General features: G+C 41.5%; 1 protein-coding gene across 1 annotated transcript; it reads right to left on the bottom strand.

Annotated features, from left to right (window-relative positions):
- Nucleotides 1-1,888: 1,888 nt before the first annotated feature.
- On the bottom strand, nucleotides 1,889-21,718 carry map1b (microtubule-associated protein 1B). Its single transcript, XM_070850770.1, has 7 exons — nucleotides 21,465-21,718; nucleotides 19,218-19,319; nucleotides 11,627-11,709; nucleotides 10,605-10,745; nucleotides 5,135-10,301; nucleotides 4,784-5,022; nucleotides 1,889-4,278 (listed from the first exon to the last, which is right to left on the bottom strand). Exons 1-7 carry the CDS (start codon nucleotides 21,646-21,648, stop codon nucleotides 4,123-4,125), a joined length of 6,072 nt encoding a protein of 2,023 aa, XP_070706871.1. The 5' UTR covers nucleotides 21,649-21,718; the 3' UTR covers nucleotides 1,889-4,122.
- Nucleotides 21,719-21,986: the final 268 nt, after the last annotated feature.

Here is a 21,986-nt window from a genome sequence, read left to right on the forward strand (position 1 = left end):
GTTCCCTACTGTTGCCTTGGCAACAAGATCTCAGCCCATCCAGCTGAGATTGCTTGCTCAGCCAATCAGACTCAGGGCCTTGGATAATTTATGGTATCCTGTAAGGTGTATGTGTCTCTGTGGGTGTCCTCTCTCTCTCTCTCTCTCTCTCTCTCTCTCTCTCTCTGCAAATGTATGTCTTTACATACATACTGTATATTGCATACATGCTTTATTTTGGTGGTAGATCACATTAAGTTGCTCAAAATAATTTTAGCACTCAGACTGTGATTTCCCAAAGAGCCAGGTTCTGCTGACAAATAACAGCTCTAACATCTTCTTTGATTTATCCCTGCGTGCACTTCCCTTTGGTTTTGGAAAGTGCCTGGGGTGTCCCATCATCATTAATAAATGTCCCCACTGGAACAGTTTTGGCACAGAAAAAAAACTGGTACTGATTACTGGGTCAGACTGTGTGCCACAGTTCTAAAGTCACTGTCCTTGACAGACAATGAAATAGGTTAGCTTCCAGCTATAACAAGACTCATGAAGTACATATATATGCATGCTTGTTTAGTCAGTGACAGATTTTGTATTAAATCATAAAACGTCTGAGGCTGCATATTGGGTTTGGATAAATACAAGCATGCTCTCTAATTTTCCTGTGTATAATAATGTGATTCAATATGGGAGAAAATAAAACACCCTTCCACTTACTGGTGTACAGTATATCTGCTGAAACAGATCTGAGAGAATGGCTTACATGCTTCATGTTCACGTGCTGAGACACATCAGACATGTGGACTCGTGGCCCCCCAGTGAACAACAAAAGATGTTGAATTGTGGAGACAAGTCCTCTCATCCTGCTCTGCTCTCTCTCTGCTGGCTCAGTCAGTCTCCCTGAGGCGTCTGATCTGAGAGGTCATTCAGTTCATCACATAGTGGAGGAGCTCAATATGCTCTAAAACGATGCTATTTTTCTCATATCCTTCATTTTTTATTGTCTATACATCCATTCATATTTTTTAGATCTGTTCATTTCTTATAAGCTGCTGCAATTTATCTTTATGATTACTTTGTATTAGAAACAGTGGTGGTGACTCAGCACTGCTGCCTCAGAGCATGGTCCTTGGTTCAAGCAAGAGCTGATTGCAGCCAGTTTAGGATGCATTTTATCCTAACCACTAGATGTCAGTTCATGTAACTAAAAGCCAAAAATGTTAATCTGCTGGTGGCGCTAGAAGACATTAGGTCAGTAGGATGCATCATCATCTGGGGATTGTGAATGTCTGTACAAAATAGTTTGACAATCCATGAAAAGGAACCCTCTGGTGTCTGTCCACACTACATATCTCTGAGGGACCATAAATCTCCCATCTATTCAGTCTGGCTGTCAGGGACGCATTAATGGAATGCCTGCTTCTGATTAAGAACCATACGCCAGTTACTTTCATATGCAGGTGATTTATATGATCAATCCATGATATATACAACCCAAAATCAAGTACTGCAGCACATTCAGTGACCACTAGACACATTTTAATCATCTTTAATTGCGTACTTGATGAAAAAGTCCAAAAAATAGATGATCCACTGCTTTACGAAATCTTGTACAGATATTCATGGTCCCCAACGGAGAAAGCCTATTGATTTTGATGATCTCCTGACTTTCCCTCTAACGCTTATATTTATATGAGTAGAATTACAAAAGTGTAACTGTTTGGAAGAAGAACCTATTTGTAAAAAGCAATGGAGTCATTTTTCGTCATCCCACTGTGAATATAACATTATAGGAAAAAACTCACTGGCTTTATAATACATGATGGCACAGCCGGGCCCTATAAATAAATTTAAAAAAAGACAAAAAGCTAAAATCCTTCTTTTCACAACAGATTTTATTGTGGTTGTTTTTGAATGTTTGTTCTTTAGTAGTGGTTCCTCTTACATCAGATTCGCCATATGGATAGAGGAAATATTGCACACAAACATCAGAAAAGCACTAAGGAATACTTTCACTTGAAACTAATTGCTATAGGTTACATATGAGTTTGGGAAAAGGGCAGAGAGGATGCAAGATCACAAGACAAATATACCACACAGCTGCAGACAAACATTATTAAAGTTCTCCCAAGAGAAAGATAAGGAGAAAAAGGCAGAGATAAATAGACAGAGAGAGAGAAATAGAGGGAGTGTGGAGAAAGAGGACAGAGAAAAGAGAAATGTCAGTTCGAGAGAAATGTCAGTTCGGAGTTTGTAGGTTTGTTGTTTGTAGTCACGGTGTTTATTTGAAGTTCCCCTTCAGGAAAACTGGTTTATAGGTCATGAACACCTGACAACATTTCAGAAATGTCTGGTGAGCTCGGTGAGTCGATTGAATAACCCAAAGTACCAAAGCCTGAAATCATCGAGCTGTGATTTGCTGAGTGTTTTTTCCAGGAGCTGGCCTGTCAATGTTGATCTGTACTGTTAGTATGGTTTATGTCATTTTTGTGTTTAAAGTGTCTAGTATTTTGTTTTACATACTTTCATCTAAAACACACAAGTCACTCACTCACCTCTGTGTGCTGCCCCTCTCAAGACTATGCCTCTACTGGAAGCTGTTTCTCTTCCATCCTGGCTAAAAAGGAGAACCTCTTTTGTCACAGGAAATGCTCAGCCCCCCAAAATTTTTACATCAACCTGAAAATCTACACTGCACTGCACCAAGAATCGAGTTTCGAGTGCCATTAGAAATTGCTGGAGTTACTGTAGTGTACAATACCATGGCACAACTTGCAAAACTCATACAATGTTCCTTACATTTATTTAGTCTATGTACTGTAGCCCTGTTGTTCTTAATGCAAGCCTGAGCAAAATCCCCATTAAAAAAAGAGAGAAAATCCTAATGCATAACAACTCATGCAGGTCTTCCAACAACTTCATTGGCCACAAAGCTATTTATAATTATAATACAATGCTTTAGAAAAACAAGACATTTTAAGTTTTATGAAAATATCCTGCTGCACCACCTTTACATTGAGAAAAGGCCACCCTCCCCTCCCCCACAGCTCAATGCTTACATAAAAAAGGGGTTTAAGACATAAGATCTGGTTTTCTCTTTTTGAAACAACTTAAAATCTGTAAAGAAAACATACAATCTGAATTAGAAAGCAATCCTCTAAAAGCCTTAACACTGCGGAAGATGATAAGATTTTACAGATGAAACAACAGCAAGGGAGAGTATTGTGAAGCAACATCCTCTTGCACAATCTAAAAAGATATCTGGACAATCATGCACAATAAATTAAATCTAACATAATAAATTAATATTCATACATCAGCAACATAAACAAACCTCCAAGAAACGTTTTAAATCAAGTCATTCCAGCCCAAAAACAAAAGAAACTGTTTCCTAATGGTATGGGGCACTTTACCTCGCCCATGATGAATGGTGAATGAAATCAGACATCATATGAATGCTCATCAATGTTGAGTATTCTTTCGTGCTCATTTATATTTACCATCATTCAGCAATGTAACCTTTTATGAGTCCTTTTTGGGACAGACTTCTGTGTTACCTGCCTAGTCTTCTGCTAGTTGCACCAGTTCTTATACATTCATTTTAACTCCCTAAGGCAATGACAGAAAACATTGTGTTTTATCCTTTGGTGTGGATAACAGCCGTTATTCAAGAATATGCAGGGGAGTTTTGTTTCTTGACAGCAGTTAAATTGATGAAAAGCGCTCATATATTTTGATCTGGGGATTCAAAAGAAACTCAATACATCCACAACAACATCATTACTTCATCTGTACTATAGTTAGTATAATTGGACAATAATGGCTTGGCTGATTTTTTTGGTTTCTAATTTCCTCCCAGTACAATCTATTGATACTTACAAATCACCATGAGGGTCTAAAGGATGTCTCACGTTATAAAGAAAACATTGTCCTTTGCATGGACCCCCTCAAAGCTAATTTGTATTAGTGTTAGTCCTCATGGCAGATATTTATTTTTTAAGGGTTAAGTAAACAAGTGGTATCATTTTAGCAAGTGTTTAAGTGTCTGCTTAAGCCTTATGCTACGTGGATTTGTTTTCTTAATCAAATAGTGATTTCTCTCATTATCGGTCACTAGGCCTCCTCATCTCATGCTGAACAGACCTACATTTCTATCTTACAAGCTGGGAAGGACTCATCCTGCATGACGACTGTGCTGCTGCTGGCCAAGACCATGATGTTGAGCTCCTGCTGCTTGTCGTGTGTCTCCTGGTACCACTCCCTCATCACATCAGTGTCATGGGTTGGAATTAGAGTGACCTGGCATCAGAGAGGAGGAAGGTTTCTAAGCTCAAGCATTCAAACAATTCAAAAGAATTCATCACCTCCAAAAATGTTCTTTGTTATTTTGTCTCTTCTTTCCTTTTGATGTTGGCATATAGAATTCAGTAGTAACCTATTACTAGCAGGGTTTTAACAGAGAAATTAAAGTATTTATGTTATGTTATGACTGAGGCTTTATTGTGGTTTATTTGTTTTCATGTATCGCTGCTATATACTACAATCTAATCTAAATGGAAATGTAATGAAAAGAGATACCGTTGAATTATAAATCATTGCAAGATTTGTTGTAAACTAATGAATCTATTTACAATCTTTATTCATTTAAACCCTTCTGGCACAATGGAAGTGGGGTAGGGACATTAAAAGGACTTCAAAAAATCTCAAATTGAAGCTCAAAGCTGTAGGTTCACAGTCAGATGTATAGCAACCTGGTTACTTTTGCAGTATCACATTATTGCATATAAGTAATAATAAAACTTACCTGCATATTGTTTCCCCACTGCGCCTTTCCTTCCAGCAGAGCATCAAGGACAGCCCTACTGGGCTCCTGAGCTGTCTGATCATTGCCACTGACTACATAGTAAGACGAGCGCACCCGCTTAAAGAACTCAGCATCCACATTCTTGGCGCTGCAGTGATTTGGGATGTAAACCAAATCCATGTACATGGGAGGACAGTTGGGCAAAGATGCCCCACCAGATACCTTTCCACTGCCGGTACCTGAAAGAAGCAAAAATGTACCTTTTTCTTTGAAAAGTTGTAAAAACATATAAGCTAATTATGTGAAGTTGTAATGTGATATAAATAGTAACATTAAGTAAATAGTGCTCACCTGATGTGGCACTTTTTACACCGCGGGATGCAGAGGTATTAGTTGCATTTTTGGCATCTTTCCCTTCTCCGATACTCTTCTTTGGAGAGGCAGTCTTTGAGTCCTTTACTTTTGATAGAGCACTCTTCCTGGCTGGTGACGAAGATTTTTTCAAGAGCTTTTTCTTCTTGGGCTTTTCTCCTCCATCTGTATTAGCATTGTTGAGATTTTCTTCAGCCTTGAGGGCCTCTGGGTCTACCATGCAGACATCATGATGGCCTGAAGATGGAGCAGAGTCCCTGAGTGCCACCGGGGGAGGATCGGCATGCCTGTAGGTCAGCGTTCTGTCAGTAGGCAGAGTCTCAGAGTCGTCTTCAGAGTCAATGTTAGCATCTGCTGTAATAGAGGGGCATTCCTCTGTCCCTGGTGGAACATCAGAATCGGTCTGAGAGGGGGCAGATTCACTGATGGATGTGGGTGGGGTCTCCTCACATTGCTTGGCAGAAAGCTTACCCCCTGGGGGTGGGGGCCCTCCTCCTAACTTGGCCAGAGGCTTCTCCTCATCCAAGGCGTTCTCTTCACTGATGAAGTATTCTAGAGGATTGGGGTTGATGAAAGATGGGGATAGCTCTGTCTTGGGGTGACGATACTCACAAGAAGTGACTAAGCAGAGGTCAACGTCTGTCTTAGATGGAGCAGAGGGGCTCTTCTTAGTGGACTCTGGGCCCCTGGAGCCACAGGCAGAATTGTAATTATACACATCAGAGGACAGAGGTAGATGTGATGGGGAGGGAATTTTGGGATTAACAGGGGATTTTGTATCAAGTGTAAAATCCTCACATTTAAAAGGATTAGTCTCCTTTGCCGGGGAAAAGGTCCCTTCTTTTGAAAAGGTAAAAGACGATGATGGGGAAGTAGCTTCGGGAGGTGAGGGTGACTTGTTGTATTTCTGCTGTGTATCAGATTTAATAGAAATGCTTTCCACACATGAAGAAATTGGGCTGATGCCGTCTTTAGAAGGGGGACCCCCTAGCACTGGGGATGGCTCACTAGAATGGGGAGAGTGGGTGAGAGAGGATGCCTTTGGTGTGACTGGAGACTTATCGATCTGCTCAGCCACTGCATGTGGCATCTCTGCCATTTGGCATGGGGTTGTAACAGAGGGAGTGGACTGAGATGCATCTGATGGGGTTGCAGAAGTGGCAAGGACTGAATCATTGTCCTCAAAAAGCAAGGGCTTCTCCACTGTAGAACTATGCTCTCCAGATGGTCTTCCATCCATTCCATCTGAGGGGCTGTAATCAACCTCAGTTGGGCCATTCTCTGTAGCACGTGAGCTGCCTCCCACAGATGGATGCTCTGGGGATTGCCTACTAAAGTCCAGGGCTAAGGAGTGGTCAGGAGACTCTTGGCCAAACTCTATTGACATGGTCGAGTGCTCAGGGGATTTTGTGTCCTGCATCTGTGTCCTGCTTTTCGTCTTTGGTGAGATGTCTGGGGAGATAGACATGGGCCTCGGGCTATCTTCCTTGGATGGAGATCCTTCAGCCTCTTGGAAGGTGGTTGGGGTCTGAACCACGGACACAGACAAGGAGTCATCTACTTCTGTCGAGTGAGGGGAGCCTACCTCAGCATGAAGGGAAGGAGAATCAGTAGTGGGTTCTGGCAATGAGCTAGTGGCTAGAGAGGCGGTGGATGCTGAAGCTAAATGTGAAAATGTATCTTCTGCTACCACTTCTTCTAGAGGGGTTCCTGACTTGTCTGATGTGGTACCTTCTGAGATTGACATTTTACTCTCTTCTTTGAAAGCTGTGAAAGGATTAGTGTCTGATTCAAGTTTGGTCACTGGTACAGAGGACAAGACTGAATAGTCGTTTTCTCCAGTTTTGTTATGATCTATGTCAAATGGTGACTTTTCCTTTTTTGTTGGGGAATCCAGTTCTGTTGTAGGTGGGCTTTTTGGAGAAGACGTTTCCCTCTCTGGTTCTGGCTCATCAGGCTCTGGGGTATCTCGATTAGAGTCCTCTTTATCACTTGTGACCTCTACAATTACTGGACCTTCTGCTTTGTCTTGTGACACAGGTGGTAGAGCTCCTGCTTTTTCATCCACTGGTGACTGATAGTAAGGTGTGTGACCAGAGGACTGAGGCGAGTTAGCTCCTTCCAACGTCTTGTCATCTGGGCTGATGGAGGCATCAGCTGTTGCCCTGGTGCACCCTGCCAGCGTGGTGGAAAGTTCTATTGGAGCAGCAAACAATGATGGAGAATCAAACTTATCCTTCCGGTCCACTGAGGGAGAACGTATGAGAGGTGATTCTGTGGAAGGTGAACTCAGTCTAGCTGAGTCTGCGCCATACTTTTCACATGACTCTTGAGCTGTGGCAAACCCTTCAGCTTTGCCTGCAGAGGGAAACTCCTTACAGAATTTATCCTCTTCTAGTGATGAAGGGGGAGATATCGTGGAAGCAGAGTGGTTGTAGTCCTGCCCTTCAGTGGCATCACTGTGAGAGTGGTCTGGCCCAGGCACATCCTGAAGAGGAGACAATTTCTTCCTATCAAACTCTCCAGATGCTGATGTGCTGAACCTGCCAACGTCCTGTGAAGGAGATTCATTCTCATCATTGGTGATTTCGTCACTCATAATGTCCCTAGGAGTCAACATCTCATCCATGGGAGTCGGCACACTGGAGATCTCAATGGTGGACTGAGTGTGGCCAGAGGTGACAGTGTAATCCTCAGCAGGTTCATCTCTGTTCTCGTCATCTGAAGCTGTTGAGCTCTCAAAGCCAACTGGAAGCATTTCATCGTGGATAGATGCAGCTGGAGAAACAGGTGAGGACACTTTAGGTGAGGCTGATACAAACAGATTTTGTTTCTCTGTTTCTCTCTCACTTATATGCAGGCTTTCTACATTTTTATTAGTCACATCATCGTTGTCTTCAACACCATCTCTTGGTTTGACTTCATTTCTGTCACGTGGTTCATCTTCGCTGGGAGTATGCTTATCTTTATCTGTTTCCACTTTCTGTGGTTCATAAACTTCTTCTGTCTCTGCCTTCTCTTCATAATCCCCTCCCTCAGATGTCTCCTCCATTACAGTGCCTTCATCTTCAAACTTCTCACTTACACTGCCGTTGAGTTTTCCCTTAAGAACTTGTTCATCTGGAGTCTCTCCACTGTCTCCTTCAGCCTCCGTTGTGGTTATACCTTCATCCACAGACTCTAATGCCTCAGGTGACTCTTTGGTTTGTATTATTTCTTCATGGTGGATCACCACAGCCTCTTCTTCCTTAACTTCTTGCACAGTCGCATCATCTTCCACCAACTCTTCAGCTTTGAGCTCCTCAAAGTCCTTAGTGAGGTCCTCTGGTGAGGACATGAGAGATCTCTCTGCTTCTAGATCCACTGCGACAGGAACTGCACTAGCTGCGAGCTTGCCACTATCCACCTTTGTCTCCTTCGTCATCTTTGATTTTCCTTTCTCTTTTGACTTCAATGGGATTCCTACATCTTTCTTTGTAGCACTGTCTTTCTTCAGAGGCTTTGGTTTTGGTGCTAGATTCTTTTCTTCACCAACAGTGGATGTCTTTTTAATGTCTTTAGAGGGCCGTTTGACATCCTTCTTTTGCTCTTTCTTTTCTTCCTTCTTCTCCTTCAAAGGTGAGTCTCTTCTGATATCCCTTTTGATAACTTTCTTTGCCTCTTCTTTCTTCACTTTTTCCTCCTTTTGTTTGGGTGTATCCTCTTTCTTTGCTACCTCTTTTTTCATCTCCTTCTTCTTTTCCGCAGATGCTTTGATCTCCTTTTTAACAACCTTTTCAGTTTTCAGTTTTATTTCAGACTTCTTTTTCTCTGGTGTTTCATTTTGGGCTGCTTGCTCTGCCTTTGCTTTTGATTCTTTCTCAGACACCTTTGCCTTTTTCAGAGGGGCTTTTTCTTTTTTCTCCGTCTTTTGTGTCTTTTCATGAGATGATTCTGCATCTGTCTTTGCCTTTTCTGGTGCTTCCTCTTTTGAATCCTTCCTGATGCTTTTGCTTGGTGACGGCTTTGGGGTAGACTTTAGGCTCTCTTTGCTGTCTGTTCTGTGCTTCATCTTAGCTTGCTTTAGTGTTGGTGTTGAAGGCATTGTAGAGGACATCGCTTTTTGAGTGACAACTGGCTGCTTCAGGAAATCCAAGTGTTTTAGCTTTTCTAAACCTTCAAAGATGTGATGCTGGGTGGCATTTCCAGGAAAGAGTACCCGCACAACCTTATCTGAGGGATTTGCAGGGTGCCACACAATGAGTGAAGAGATAGAGGTCAAGTAAGAGACAGGGAACTCAGATTCTTTTCCATTTGGCAGCAGAATGGAAGTGGTGTCTTTTTCCCTACCTGTCCACTGCTTCATAAAGTGCTGCATCTCCTTGCTGTTCTTTGATGGATTAAGCACATACATCTCAAGCTTCCCAACACCCATTTTCTGAAACAGTATGATTGGTTCTATGGTGTTTCCAACAGGCTTTTGCAAAGGCTCTATCCTCAAATTTAGCTTGGTGAGGAACTGCTGAGTGAGCCCTGCCTCCTCAACATTCTTCCGCACTCTGTAATTAGGTTCAGGTGCATCCAAGTTTTCAGGAAGATTAACAAACACAACACCAATATCGGGAGAAATCATGTTCTTTACCCAGTCGCTGTTGGCAGTTGATCCCTGTGACTGTTCCTCCTCAAGCTCTGCAACCTTCCTCTGCAGCATACTGTTGATGCCTGGCAGGTTGTCATCACCAATGTGGGTGAGGAGGATGGAGTCCACCCGGTCTAGATGTCTCACCAGCTTCCAGAAGCATGACTTCCTGTCTGAGCCTCCGTTAATAAGCATGTTGAAGCCATTGACAGCAAAAAGAGCAGAGTCACCTCGACCAGCAGGGAAAATGTAACAGCATGGTTTGGAGAGTTTGAGGAATCCACCTGAGGTTGGTGGTTCTAACATGTCAAATGGAGATGGAATCTCAACTGATTCAGATAAATACTCTGTGAACTCTGAGAGTCCCTCCATTTCAGGGAGTATGAGTGTGGAATTTAGTTTCATGTTGATGAAATCCTGCAGGTTGTGTTTGTCCAAGTTGGAGTTTTTCCAGTCACCTTGTTCAGGGCACGAGAGTGTAAGGTTGGCTTTGTTTGCTGGATGAATGGTGCTGAGCAATTCACCAATCTGTGCATGAGAAAAATTAAGTGGCATTAATGTAAGTATGTTTTAAGACTATTATGCAATGCTAGGATGGTTTTAGGGATGCAAACCACCGTGCATTATGCATTTAAAAGATACATAATTTTCTTATCCAAAAAAGACAATGGAAGCCTGCCATTACTGTAAAACATCAAAATTGCCAAAACTGAAGGTTTTAGTTTTTTCATGGCAACAACGTGTGCATGAGCATGTGAAAAATTATTATATTACAGTGTTGGTCATTTGGAAAATGTGGGTGCTCACATAAAAATCATCGCACTGGCTTACCTCTTGGTCAGTGAATATATCTATGAAGTTGAAGAAGGAGAAAGATCCAGACTGAAGAATCAGCTCCCCAGTGTTTTCAGAGCATTGCCCTGACAGAACCAATAGCTTGTGTCTGGCAGTGTCGGAGATCATCAAACGCACCTGATAAAAGAAAATTACATTAGTTTCCTTGATAGCATATCACCAACTTTGGTTGAAAGTAAATGAACACTGGGTTAAAGAAATATTGCAAAAAGCATGTATGACACTTGAAAAAACTAGTAATTTATTGATTGCATCTGCTAACAATACTAATATTATTGGCCACAGAGACAGGGAATTTAAAGCCTTGCTGCAGCAGTAATCAGCTTAATGTTTTAATGTTTTTGAAATATCTCCAGTTTCACGTCACTCAAATCCATTAGCTAATTAGCTGACTTCTTCTCTTGTTGTCCACTCAGCTTAGTTTCCTTTCGTGCCTCTTTCTCTTGCCTCTCCCCCTTTCTGTCCTTTTTTTTTCTGCTTCAGCAACATCAGCTGTCATGGGCGGCTGGCCAGGTCAATCCTGCTGTGCTGTGAGATATTATTATTGCACAGTTTGACTGCAGACATGGCTAGGGGGTGGATGCAACACTGAAAAGGAGCAGTGACACAAGAGAAAATCTCGTGTCATCTGTGCTCCTGACCCTCTCATGTCTATCTTCCCATCAAAATGTAGCAAAGGCTTTGCTGCAGTAACAAAACATAAAAAGCTGAACTTGTTATTCTAGCAGTAAACAAGGCATTAGTCTTGTCCCTTGGGCTCCTAATTGCTCCCGTTTTTGTATTCCAACAAATAGCAGTTCATATTAAGTGGGTGGATAATTGGCCAAACATGGTGGACAGTCAAGGCTGAATAATGATTCTTTTCAAGCTGTAATTTTTTTGTAAATGTGCAGTCATTCCTCCTGGAAAGCAGGATGGAAAAGGAAACACCAAGTTACAGAGAGAAGAAGGTTGTAATAATATAATAGATTGTCAGCAACAATTATAGTTGATTTTACCTCAGTACTGACTGCTTCATCTGAAGGGTTGATAAGCACCACCGTCTCCAGGACATTACTTTTGTGGTGAAGAATCCTCTGCCCTGCAAAACAAAATAGTAAATATCAGGAAAAAAAACAGAAACTGAAAAAAAAGAAACTAAATAATAATAAAGATAAATAATTTCATCATGCCAATAAACAGGATTCTTTTTAATTTCATGTCTGTTTGTTATCGTTGATACTGTGCTAACACTGTTAGTCAGTCTATCAAAAATGCCCCAAATACCTCAGTCATTACTTCTCTAAAATGAGGATTTGCAGCTTTACTTTTTCTTATGGGATAGTAAACTGAATATCTGAAGTTTTTGGACTCTTAGTCGGAAAAAAACAGACATTAAAAACATCATCTTGGGGGTCTTGAAGGTTTGAGGGGAGGCATTCACTATATTCTGACATTTATTGAACAAATGAGTAATGGAGGAAATAATCTGTAGAGAAAATAATCTGTTGCAATAATAATCAAGTGTGTATTAACTGTGGAAAATCAGTCAAAATGTGCTTAAAACCTTAAAACCACAACGAGTCTCTCTCTGACAACACAATGCATTGCAGTCTAATGGAAGGAACGTCACCTCTAACAATGTAAAAGAATTGACTTTGAGTCTTGTTTGATTATTCGGGAAATTGCTGCACTTTATTTTGTATCACAGTCAAACCACTGGAAGCAAAAGGAAAATCAAAAGTTACCATGTTTCCTGTCCGTGTTAAACACCAATTATAAAATCCTAATGAATCTGCACTCCTCTGGTTCTTATAAACAGCAGTGCTCAGCAAATTTAGTTACAAAAACAGTCGATCTGGCAGTTGTATCATGGCTGAGTAAATGTTAATGGTGTTCACAGAGTAGAGCTCTCTAACCCTAAAATGGATGAAATCTCCAGAGACAGAAGTATAACACACCCCTTGCACCCCGAATCCCACCCCTCAGCATTAAAGCCTGTTTCAGCATGAAATTACTCCTCTATCACCCTTTGTTATACGACACCATCTTGCTTGATTCTGAGGCACTGTGTTTTAGGCAACGATAATAGAGTGATATTTAGCGTATATAGCGTATTTTAACAGCATAATTGTATTCTCTTCAGCGATTCATTAATAATTCATTCAAGAACACAGACAATACCTTTCTAGGATAATTATGAAACAATCTTATCCATCAACAGCAATTAAACCTGCAAAAATTGATAAATTGGCCTCTTGGGGTTGGTGCATTGAACTGTAAACTCAACGCTGACATATTATCAATTTATAAAGATGATTTGTTGAATGTGTATAGCAAACAGTGGCTTATTTGCACATCCAGCACACTGATGAAAGTCCAGTGATCGCTCTCATTTGGGCTGTGTTTTGTTCTTTCTTTGTAGCATGTATTTTTCAGTGTTTATACATTGTGATAAATCAAAATGACCAAAATTAATATTACACTTTATCAAAGATGTTAGAGATAAAGGCAAATACAACTTGACTTTAGACCTGTAAATGATGATTGTTTTTCATTATTGAGTATTAGGCAAATTATTTTAAAGATTAATGTATTCATTAGTTGGTCTACATAATATCAGAAAGTAGTAAAAACGGTCCATCGCTGTTTCCTACAACTAAAAAGGCCATCCTCAAAATCAGAAGATATTCAATTTACTTTTACAGAAAACTACAGTATGAAAATCAACAAATATTCACATTTGACAAGCTGGGAGGAGGTAATTCATAATAATTGTGCATAGAAATAACTGGACAGTTGGTCTGCATAATGGGGATTTAAAATGGTTTAGTCTGCCAAACTTTGCCATAACTGAGATTTTCCCCTCATGAGGCAGAGCTGTTATATAGAAAATGAATGAGTGGGGTGTGACAGGCTCATAATCAATCATTCCAGGTTTTGGATGATTGATCATGATAATGACTTTGATCCCCCTGTGTGTGTCTTTGTGAGTATAAGGGGGGGTTGGACATGAACAGGGTACCATAGCATCATTATTCACCCCAGCGTATAAGGCTTCACTCAGCCAGCCCCAACAATCTGCCTTTGTTTCTTCACCTTGTTCTCATTTCTTTTTAAAAACACGAATCAATGAATACCCCTTGGGCCAGCTGGTGTTATTCTATTAATCTAGACAAATTTCCTCTGGTAAAGCCAAAGGGAATGCTGCCACTAACATTCAGTGAATACGTCAAACAAGAATATGTTCCCTGTCGGGTTCAGAGAACAGTGAAGTGTTGCTTGGATGTTCTTTAAATTCAGGAGCATAGTATTGAACACTGTGTGCCTCCTCTAGAGAGATGCAATACTGCAGCAGCTATCTGGCTGCTGGGCTGATTCCTCCATACATATTTCATATAGCATTTTTCCCATCATGAGCACATGGACATTAACCTTGCCACTTCCTCCCAGAGGGCTGTCACTCCTTATGGAAGAACTCTTTCATTCACTGCTGTTAATAGTGAAGTGCCTCCTATACAGTATATGACTTTTAACCTCTAATATTCTAGGGAGTTCAGTGAAGATACACATTATGACTCTTGGTTCGGTTATTTCCCAGTCAAACTCTTCTCATTTCCCATATGGCTCTCCATTTGTTTTATGGATTGAGCCTGGAGGGAAAAATATTCCTAATGTGACTTTGATTTTGAGCTTTCATATAGATTCAGAATCATTACAGAGGCTTAAATGACAAAAAGAGCATCACCTTCTTTTTCTGCTTTTGTTGTTGTGGTGGGGGTGGGGCATGTGTGCCTGATTTTGCTTAAAATAACATTTAGTTTAAGAAAAAGTAAAACAAAAAATAATATATTGCGTGCCAGAAAACACCTGAGGGAATCAAGTGGTATTTTGTTAGCTTACATTGAAAAATCAAATTTAGTGACATATCTTGGGATCTACTGTATGGATGACTATGACATTTTGTTGAAACATTCACGATCCCCAGTGGATGAAGCCCTCTTACTTTGATGATCCCGCAGCAGGTTACAATTTTCTTAAATCCTGAGAAACACAGACATTCATTGTTGCCAAATGATGAATCCTTATGTTTTTGGTGATCCTCTGACATTTTCTGTATTTTCTGTCTCTATTGTGCACATCGCCATGAAATTTGGCATAGACATTAATGATCTCCAGAGGATCAAGACCTTTTTGGTGATCCCCTGACTTTTCCTCTTGCGCCATCAGCAGGTCAAAATTTCCATCTGTCCTAAACATTGCAGCTCCTCATGGAAACCTACTTGCTTTGTATGAGGATTTCATTAGCAGTTTAAAGTAGAGATTTGTATCCATCTACTAGCACCATCGTCAAAATACCAGTTGACTCTGGGAGAAACCAGCTTCACTCAGCTTTGTTCTGAGAAGGCAGCAGTCTCAAACTGATGACCAGAGTGCTTTCAGTGGTCTGTCAAATGAGAGGACAATCAGTCATGAAAGCCTATTGTTCATTCTGTTGATAATACGGTACACAAGCCATATCTGTAATTGCTAATATAATAAAAAAGCACAGTGTTTTTCTTTGTATGTCTCTCTGTGGGTTACGCCCTGCTTACTGGCCTTTTATTTGATGAAAAAGAAAAAACCATCGCCTGTACATTTTAAGGACTAGTGAAGAACAGGGCATCCACCATCATCCCCGCCACCATCCTGCCAAATTGCCATGTGTCCAGGCTAACTCATCAAAAAAATGACAGATTGTGCACTGGAGCTTGATTGACCCTGACAATTACCTTTGATCGATGTAAAAATCCTTAACGCCCGGTGCATCTCTTTCTCAGTGGGAGGCAGGGTAATGTGACATGAATCACTGAGCATTCTCCTTCTGGCTGATTAGAACGTGCAAGAGTGGTATAGCCTGTCTGCCACAGACTGAACCAGACGGGGGAACATCAATGTGGATGGCACCACACCAAAAATAGATCAGTGGAACAACTAAATAGAGTACTTCCTTCCTTTCGCATTTAAAAAAGACCTTGCACGCAAGGATTATAATTTCCTCTGCTGATGTGGGTGCCCTGTATGTGTCAGCACCTTTCTGCTTGCTGTCATTTCCTTTTCCACCACAACAGGATAATTGACCACGGTGACTTTCAGCAGCAAAGATTGGGGGCCCCATGAGCACAGTTTTCAATGTCATTTGTTCCGGTGTCACCACGCAACTGGATTAAAAAGGGAACTAGTTTACATAAGCCTGGATATGGAGTCAATGGCACTGCCGAACAATCAATCACATGTTTCATAGCACTGATTCCACTAACTAACATTACGTTTTAAGCACCACTTCTGCCAGCTATGAATATGATGGGTAATACAGCTTGATCGGTGCATGGCCGATCAATCAATATGCTAATTTACAGCTACAGAATCGACTGTCGGGGTCAACTGTTTACCAGACAACAGGATCGTATTTGTGAAAAATATCAGGAGGATCCTTATCTCAGACAAATTCATTCGTGAATGTCAACACAGTTCTTTATCAGTATTGATCACTGAATGGATTCGTGGTTTAAGGCTCCAGTGCTGCCTGCACTGAAGGCAGAGTGCTGGTAAATCTATACGTAACAACAAGTATCATATATCCATCAGGGAAACACCATGGGGTCTCCTCTCTTGCCCCTTCTTTCCTCCCGTCTCCTGCTCACTGTGGGGTCCAGACTTCCTGTGCGCTAATGCAATGTGATTGATGGCACGTCGTCTATCAAGCAGGCAGATAATTGCATTTGTGCTCCTTTAGCGGACAGTGCCTGCTGGTTTATGTTTTCCAGTAAGCACTGGGCCTTAACCAATGAATGCACTACAAAAAGGTAAACTCAGCATATAAAGATGTTTCACTGATTTTTCTAAATCTAATGCTCATACCTTACATAATGTCAGCTTCCCAAGCAACCTTCTATGTCCTCAAACAATCTGTTTACTGTGATTTTCCAAATTTTTACAAAATATGCCTACCTGTCCACCAGGGGCAGTAGCTTCCTTGGCAATGAATGCTTATTGTTCGACTAGTTCAGGCCTCGCACCTGTTACCGTTGTTCTATTGCGTGGCTGTCTGTCCTGGGAGAGGTATCCCTCCTCTATGTGAGGTCTACATAGAGTTTTTCCTCATGCAAATCGAGAGTCTAAGGACAGAGGTTGTCCTATGTTGTACGGAAAATTGTGATTTTTGGCTAAGAAAAATTTGACTTGTCAAAAATACATTTTCTGTTTTTGATGAGATGGTGTGTTAATTGGTGAATGCAGGAGATGCTGGTTGGCAGAGCCAGGCTAGCTGTTTCCCCCTTTTTTCAGTCTTTCTGCTACGCCAAGTTCACCAGCTGCTGGTTGTGGTTTCGTATATATATTTCTCATGTAACTCTGAGAAAAAAGCGAATAGCAGTATTTCCCAAAAGGTCTAACAGTTGTTTTAAGGCTTCTTATTTTGCATTTCACACGTACAAGGGCAATTCACAAGTTTAGATGTGAAGTACAGCGCTGCACAAAAAAGCACAACTATATGCAGGGGATTTGTCCTTAGTGAACATAAAAGCCCTGTCAAAGTCAAGCTAAATATTATAGTTTTCTAGGAAGCCTTCATAAAGCAGTTCATGTAGTAAAAGTTCAAAAGACAATGAAAATCCTCCTTTGAGGAACAGAATATAAGAGAACAATACTATTCCAGTGTTACTGCTTACGCAGCTTCAGTTCTCAAAGTCTCTGCTTCATTAATTCACTTTTTTACTGCACTGATCTTCACCCTATTCTTTCCTCCTAACCTACTCTATGTTATCCTCTTTCCTACCTCATCCCCCTCCCTCTCTTGCTCCCTTGTTTGCTTCTCTCCCATCCTCTTTCTTTCCCCCTCACCCTCTCTGTTCCCCACACCCTCTCTGTTCCCCCAACCTTCTTTATTTTCATGGACAGAAACTTGCCACTGGGGATTTTACACCACTAATTACTCCCGAATCAACTGCGCATCTAGTACTGGGTTGCAAGGCAACAGCACACACGGAGGAAGACAGAGAGAAGGATGGAGGATGGGAAAATGGTAAAAAAAAAAAAACGTGGTGGGATGAAAGGGAGTGGGGATTTAGAGTATCATTGAATGTTATCATAAATAAATCATTATGTTTCAGCTCCCTCTCAATCTATTTCACCTCTGTAAACCCAACTGCTAGATTAGATACAAGAATGTTTGAACTGCATTAAAATAAACCACCTGATTTAGTCTGCAGCAGCAGCTGTTGCCTCAATCAATCTATTGTGAAGTATGAAGTCCTGCTGGTCATATCCAATATGGAGCAGAGCCAGGCAGAGGCTCTAACTGCTGCTGACTGTCAAGGCCATACTGCCCACTGACAGACCACATGTCCTGCCACACTGGATCTGTTCCATCTTTATGGGGCCCCTCCCTCATCTTGCAAATAATAAAGCTATAGAAGTACCATGCAACAAAATGCTGAGAGGGCATATCCAGGGATAGGTAATAAAACCTCTCTGCTTAGTGTCCCGCAGGGAGGTTATAGCTGACTGCGATGTGACAGTGTACACTACTGAAAAGTGTAGAGGTACACAAGTATATTTATAGTATATTACACTTAAATACAGTTGGTAATTTATATTCATACTTTGCATTTCTATTTCCAAGTATTTTTCTGACATCTGTTGATAGTGGTTACTTTGCATATTTTGCAGCTTATTTGTCATACAAAACATAAAACATAAAAAAACATAAAAATTACCTTACAAAAATAAGGTCTTTAGGATTCAGTTTTAGACAGAAATGTCTTTGTAAGTTTGGAGAGTTTGCAGATTAAACAACCCATCACTTAAATGAGAACTTTGCCACATTTTATATGGATGTCCAACCAGTGTTGTTGGTATATGTAGTCTGAAAGAAATAAGTTCCTCACTGTGTGCTATATATTTATTGAGAAAAGTGCTCCTGCTGCAAAATCTGCTATACTTCCTGGTCACCAGTGTTGTCATTTGAGTCACTGATGACCAGGAAGAACTACAGGCTCTGTCAGCTTGGCTAATCAGCCTGTTCTGCTGCAATTGATTTCAGCATGGGCAGCTTTTGTTCAGTCTTTTTTTGTTGTTGTTTTTGAGCTGTCTGTGGTGGACGCTTACTCTCGAGAGAGCAGAGTGGAAAGGGTTTGGGTTTTGGGGGTCAAAGGCTCGTGCGCAATGCACCATGGCAATTGTAGGCACTGCCAGCACAGCTTCATAACTCAGCTTTCTCTGCCAGTATAGCACTCACTGAAATATTTACTGCTTCAGTGGACGACATCTACCATCAACACTGAATGGACATCCATCATACAGTAGTAGTCATAACGTATTCTACACAATAAGCACTTTTACTTTTAATGCTTCAAGTTTATCTGGATATTAATACTTTTATACTTTAAGATTTTGAATGCAGGACTTACAGGACTATTTCTACATTGTTATAGCATTACTTTTACTTGACTTTTACCACTGGAAAACTGTGTGTGTCATATTTTGTTTGTTTTCAGATACATTTTCAGATATTAATCAGACTGCTGGGATGAAACAATCAGTGAAAATGTCTTTTTATTTCCAGTTTACCTCTGACATCTGCAGAGAAACGAGCTGAGTGTCTGGAGACAAACAGCTTGAGTTCCTGGTCCAGGTTGCAGTCAATAAGGTTGGTGTCCCATGACCGGATCCCTGCAAGTTACACAAAGAAATGAAAAAAAAATGAACAAGATAATAATATAAGGGCAAGAAGAAAGGAAAGACACCAGTGAAGAAAAACATATGTTCAAGCTCTACTATCTGAAAATGAATCAATGCACACAGCAGATATTCCACAGAGGACTTGGCACCAGGTGCAACAAATGCGCAAAGTCTTGCCCTCACCACACATCCATTTTACTGATCCTTTGCCTCCGGTTCACTGGAAAATCTTAGACTGAACAAGTCGTTACTGGTTTGGCATGAGAAAAGAAATCTATAATAGGAAATATCTATGGCTCTGTTTCTGTTTTGCCATGGGCCAGATGCAGTGGTAGCCTCCCGTGAGCTGAGTCATGGTGGTATCCTCTCTTCAAATTATGCAGGCTAAACGACTAATGAAGGCCTCTGCCAAGTTAGGCAATGACATGAACTGGGAATGGAGAAAAATGGATGTAAAACATAGAATTCAGTGGGTATTTTTCTGTAAGGTAAACTGCACATGAAGGGCGGACATAAAAGTTTATGTCACTCACGCTATTGTTTGCTGAAACTGTATTACAGCAACAGGCCTAGAAACTGAAAACAAAGGGTGTGGCAATAATACGAGACCGTTCATCAGTTCACGTGAGCGACAGTGATGAAGATGATAAAATGTTTTTCTTTGTCCTATCAATGAGCTACTGAGGGAACAAAAATAATGTCATGTAAATCAAAATATATTGGAAGAATTAAAATTGAAGAATAGAAAAAAGCCCTTAAACTACGCAGGAATCTACAATTCCACAAAAACTTGGTAAACTCCATCTGCGGAGGAAGATTGTGTGATACAACCGAAAGCTCCAGAACAGCTATTTAAGGACCTTGTGTTTTTGATTATTTCTAGGGTCAAGAATAAACGTACAGTCTCAAGATCTGACATAGTTAAGGCCAACTTATTAATCTACTGAATTCATTATTAATAAAGAAAAATAATTGCTTAACAATGAATGGAATAATGGACTACTGTGACCTGTGATCCTAAAATCAGGTGATACCCAAAAGTAAAGACTTATTTGAACACCTGCCCAGTAACTGCGCCATATTCTCCTCTTCCCTGTCCTCTCACACACAAACATCCAGGCCAGAGAAGCAGGCCCTCACAGCAGCTGTAGCAATTCTGAAACGCCCTGCTCGGTTTGAAAATCGTTCCTTGTGGCTTTCCGTAGGGACCGCAGTGCGGACCGAGCCACGCCCACCAGCCGGCGAAGGATGAGAGAGCTGGATGCGGGATGATGGTGATGATGTGATGATGATAATGGAGAGATGTTCCCACAGGATGAACGGGGGAGTTTCTTTTATTACTAGTTTGTTATCATAGCCGAGCGGCCATTTCAGTCTCAACACACACGGCGCGTTTATTCAGCTTTGTCAGCGCAGGCAGGCTTTCTCCCACGGCAACACAAAAAGGGAGAAAGCTGCTGTAACACACTTTGTCTCTGCTTGGCTGTAAAGTGATGGATGGAACCCTCCGCTGTGCTCAAACAAAAGCCTGACGCACCTGAATAAAGCCTGACAAGGTGCTGCGGGAGAAAAAAAACCGCAGCTGCACAGGATCCTAAAGAAATGCGATATGTTGGACTATTGACGCATAGTCCAGATTCTATGCTGAATCATTGCTGTCAGCTTCATTGCCTAGCTCACGTGTGGGAATGACAACACTTGGGCCTAGTGGCATTAACGTGTCAGTAAAACGATCATATAGAACTAAACTGCGCCTAAACGCAGTGGGCGGCTGGCATGGAAGGTGGCTGTGGGTTAAAAGATGCGTTTTGCAGGCTAGATTTGGCGACATCTCATGGTGATGCTACTGGGAGGGGCTGTTCAGTATCTCTATTATGAACAACAACACATGTAGTTGAAATAGTCACTCAAGAAATAAGGTTCAGGTGGTACTGAGGACCAATTAATGTGCGTAATTTGCGCAGGTTTAATGTACGGTGCGTAAAATCCGGCGTCACAAACAGGTGCATGGGCAGCCTACATGACTGTAGAGCTATAGGACGAACTTCCAATGTATACATCTTTGTTCAAGTTGTAGTGAAGATGATAAGTTGTGCTCCCGCTGGCCTACACCCACCCCACGAAGCCCCATCTTACCTTTCTCTATGTCCGCAATGGCACACTTGAGGTGATCCTCCGTTATGATCTCCCCGATAACAACCAGCAGGTAAAATTTGCCATCGTTGAAGTGCTGCGGAGCGCCGGTGGATGTCGGGGACGTCCCTGTGTTGCTTTGGCCGCCTAAAGCCTCCATTTCTGCGGATTCTACCAGGGTGGCCATCCTCTCTTCTGTCTCTCTCGTATCTCCCGCACGCGCGCAGGATCCAGACAGCAGCCTCCTCCCTTTCGTCGCTGCAGAGCACCGGAGTGGTCTCCAGACATGCAAGTGGAGCCTTGATAGGAGTGGCCCTAGCTTTTTATACCAGCAGACATTGTGTCATATTCGGTAACCGGGGAGAGAAGAGGGCGCCGGGGTGTTTTCGCACACTCACTCCACAGCTGATGTCATCCGCAACGAATCAAACGCCTCCGGAAGTCACCGAGATGTGATGCTTTGCATTGTATATATTCATCAGTGTTGGACTCCTTGTTACAAATACTTGTTTAGACAGCTACAAG

Source organism: Pempheris klunzingeri, chromosome 19 (genome assembly GCF_042242105.1).
Source record: "Pempheris klunzingeri isolate RE-2024b chromosome 19, fPemKlu1.hap1, whole genome shotgun sequence".
Lineage (NCBI taxonomy): Eukaryota > Metazoa > Chordata > Actinopteri > Acropomatiformes > Pempheridae > Pempheris > Pempheris klunzingeri.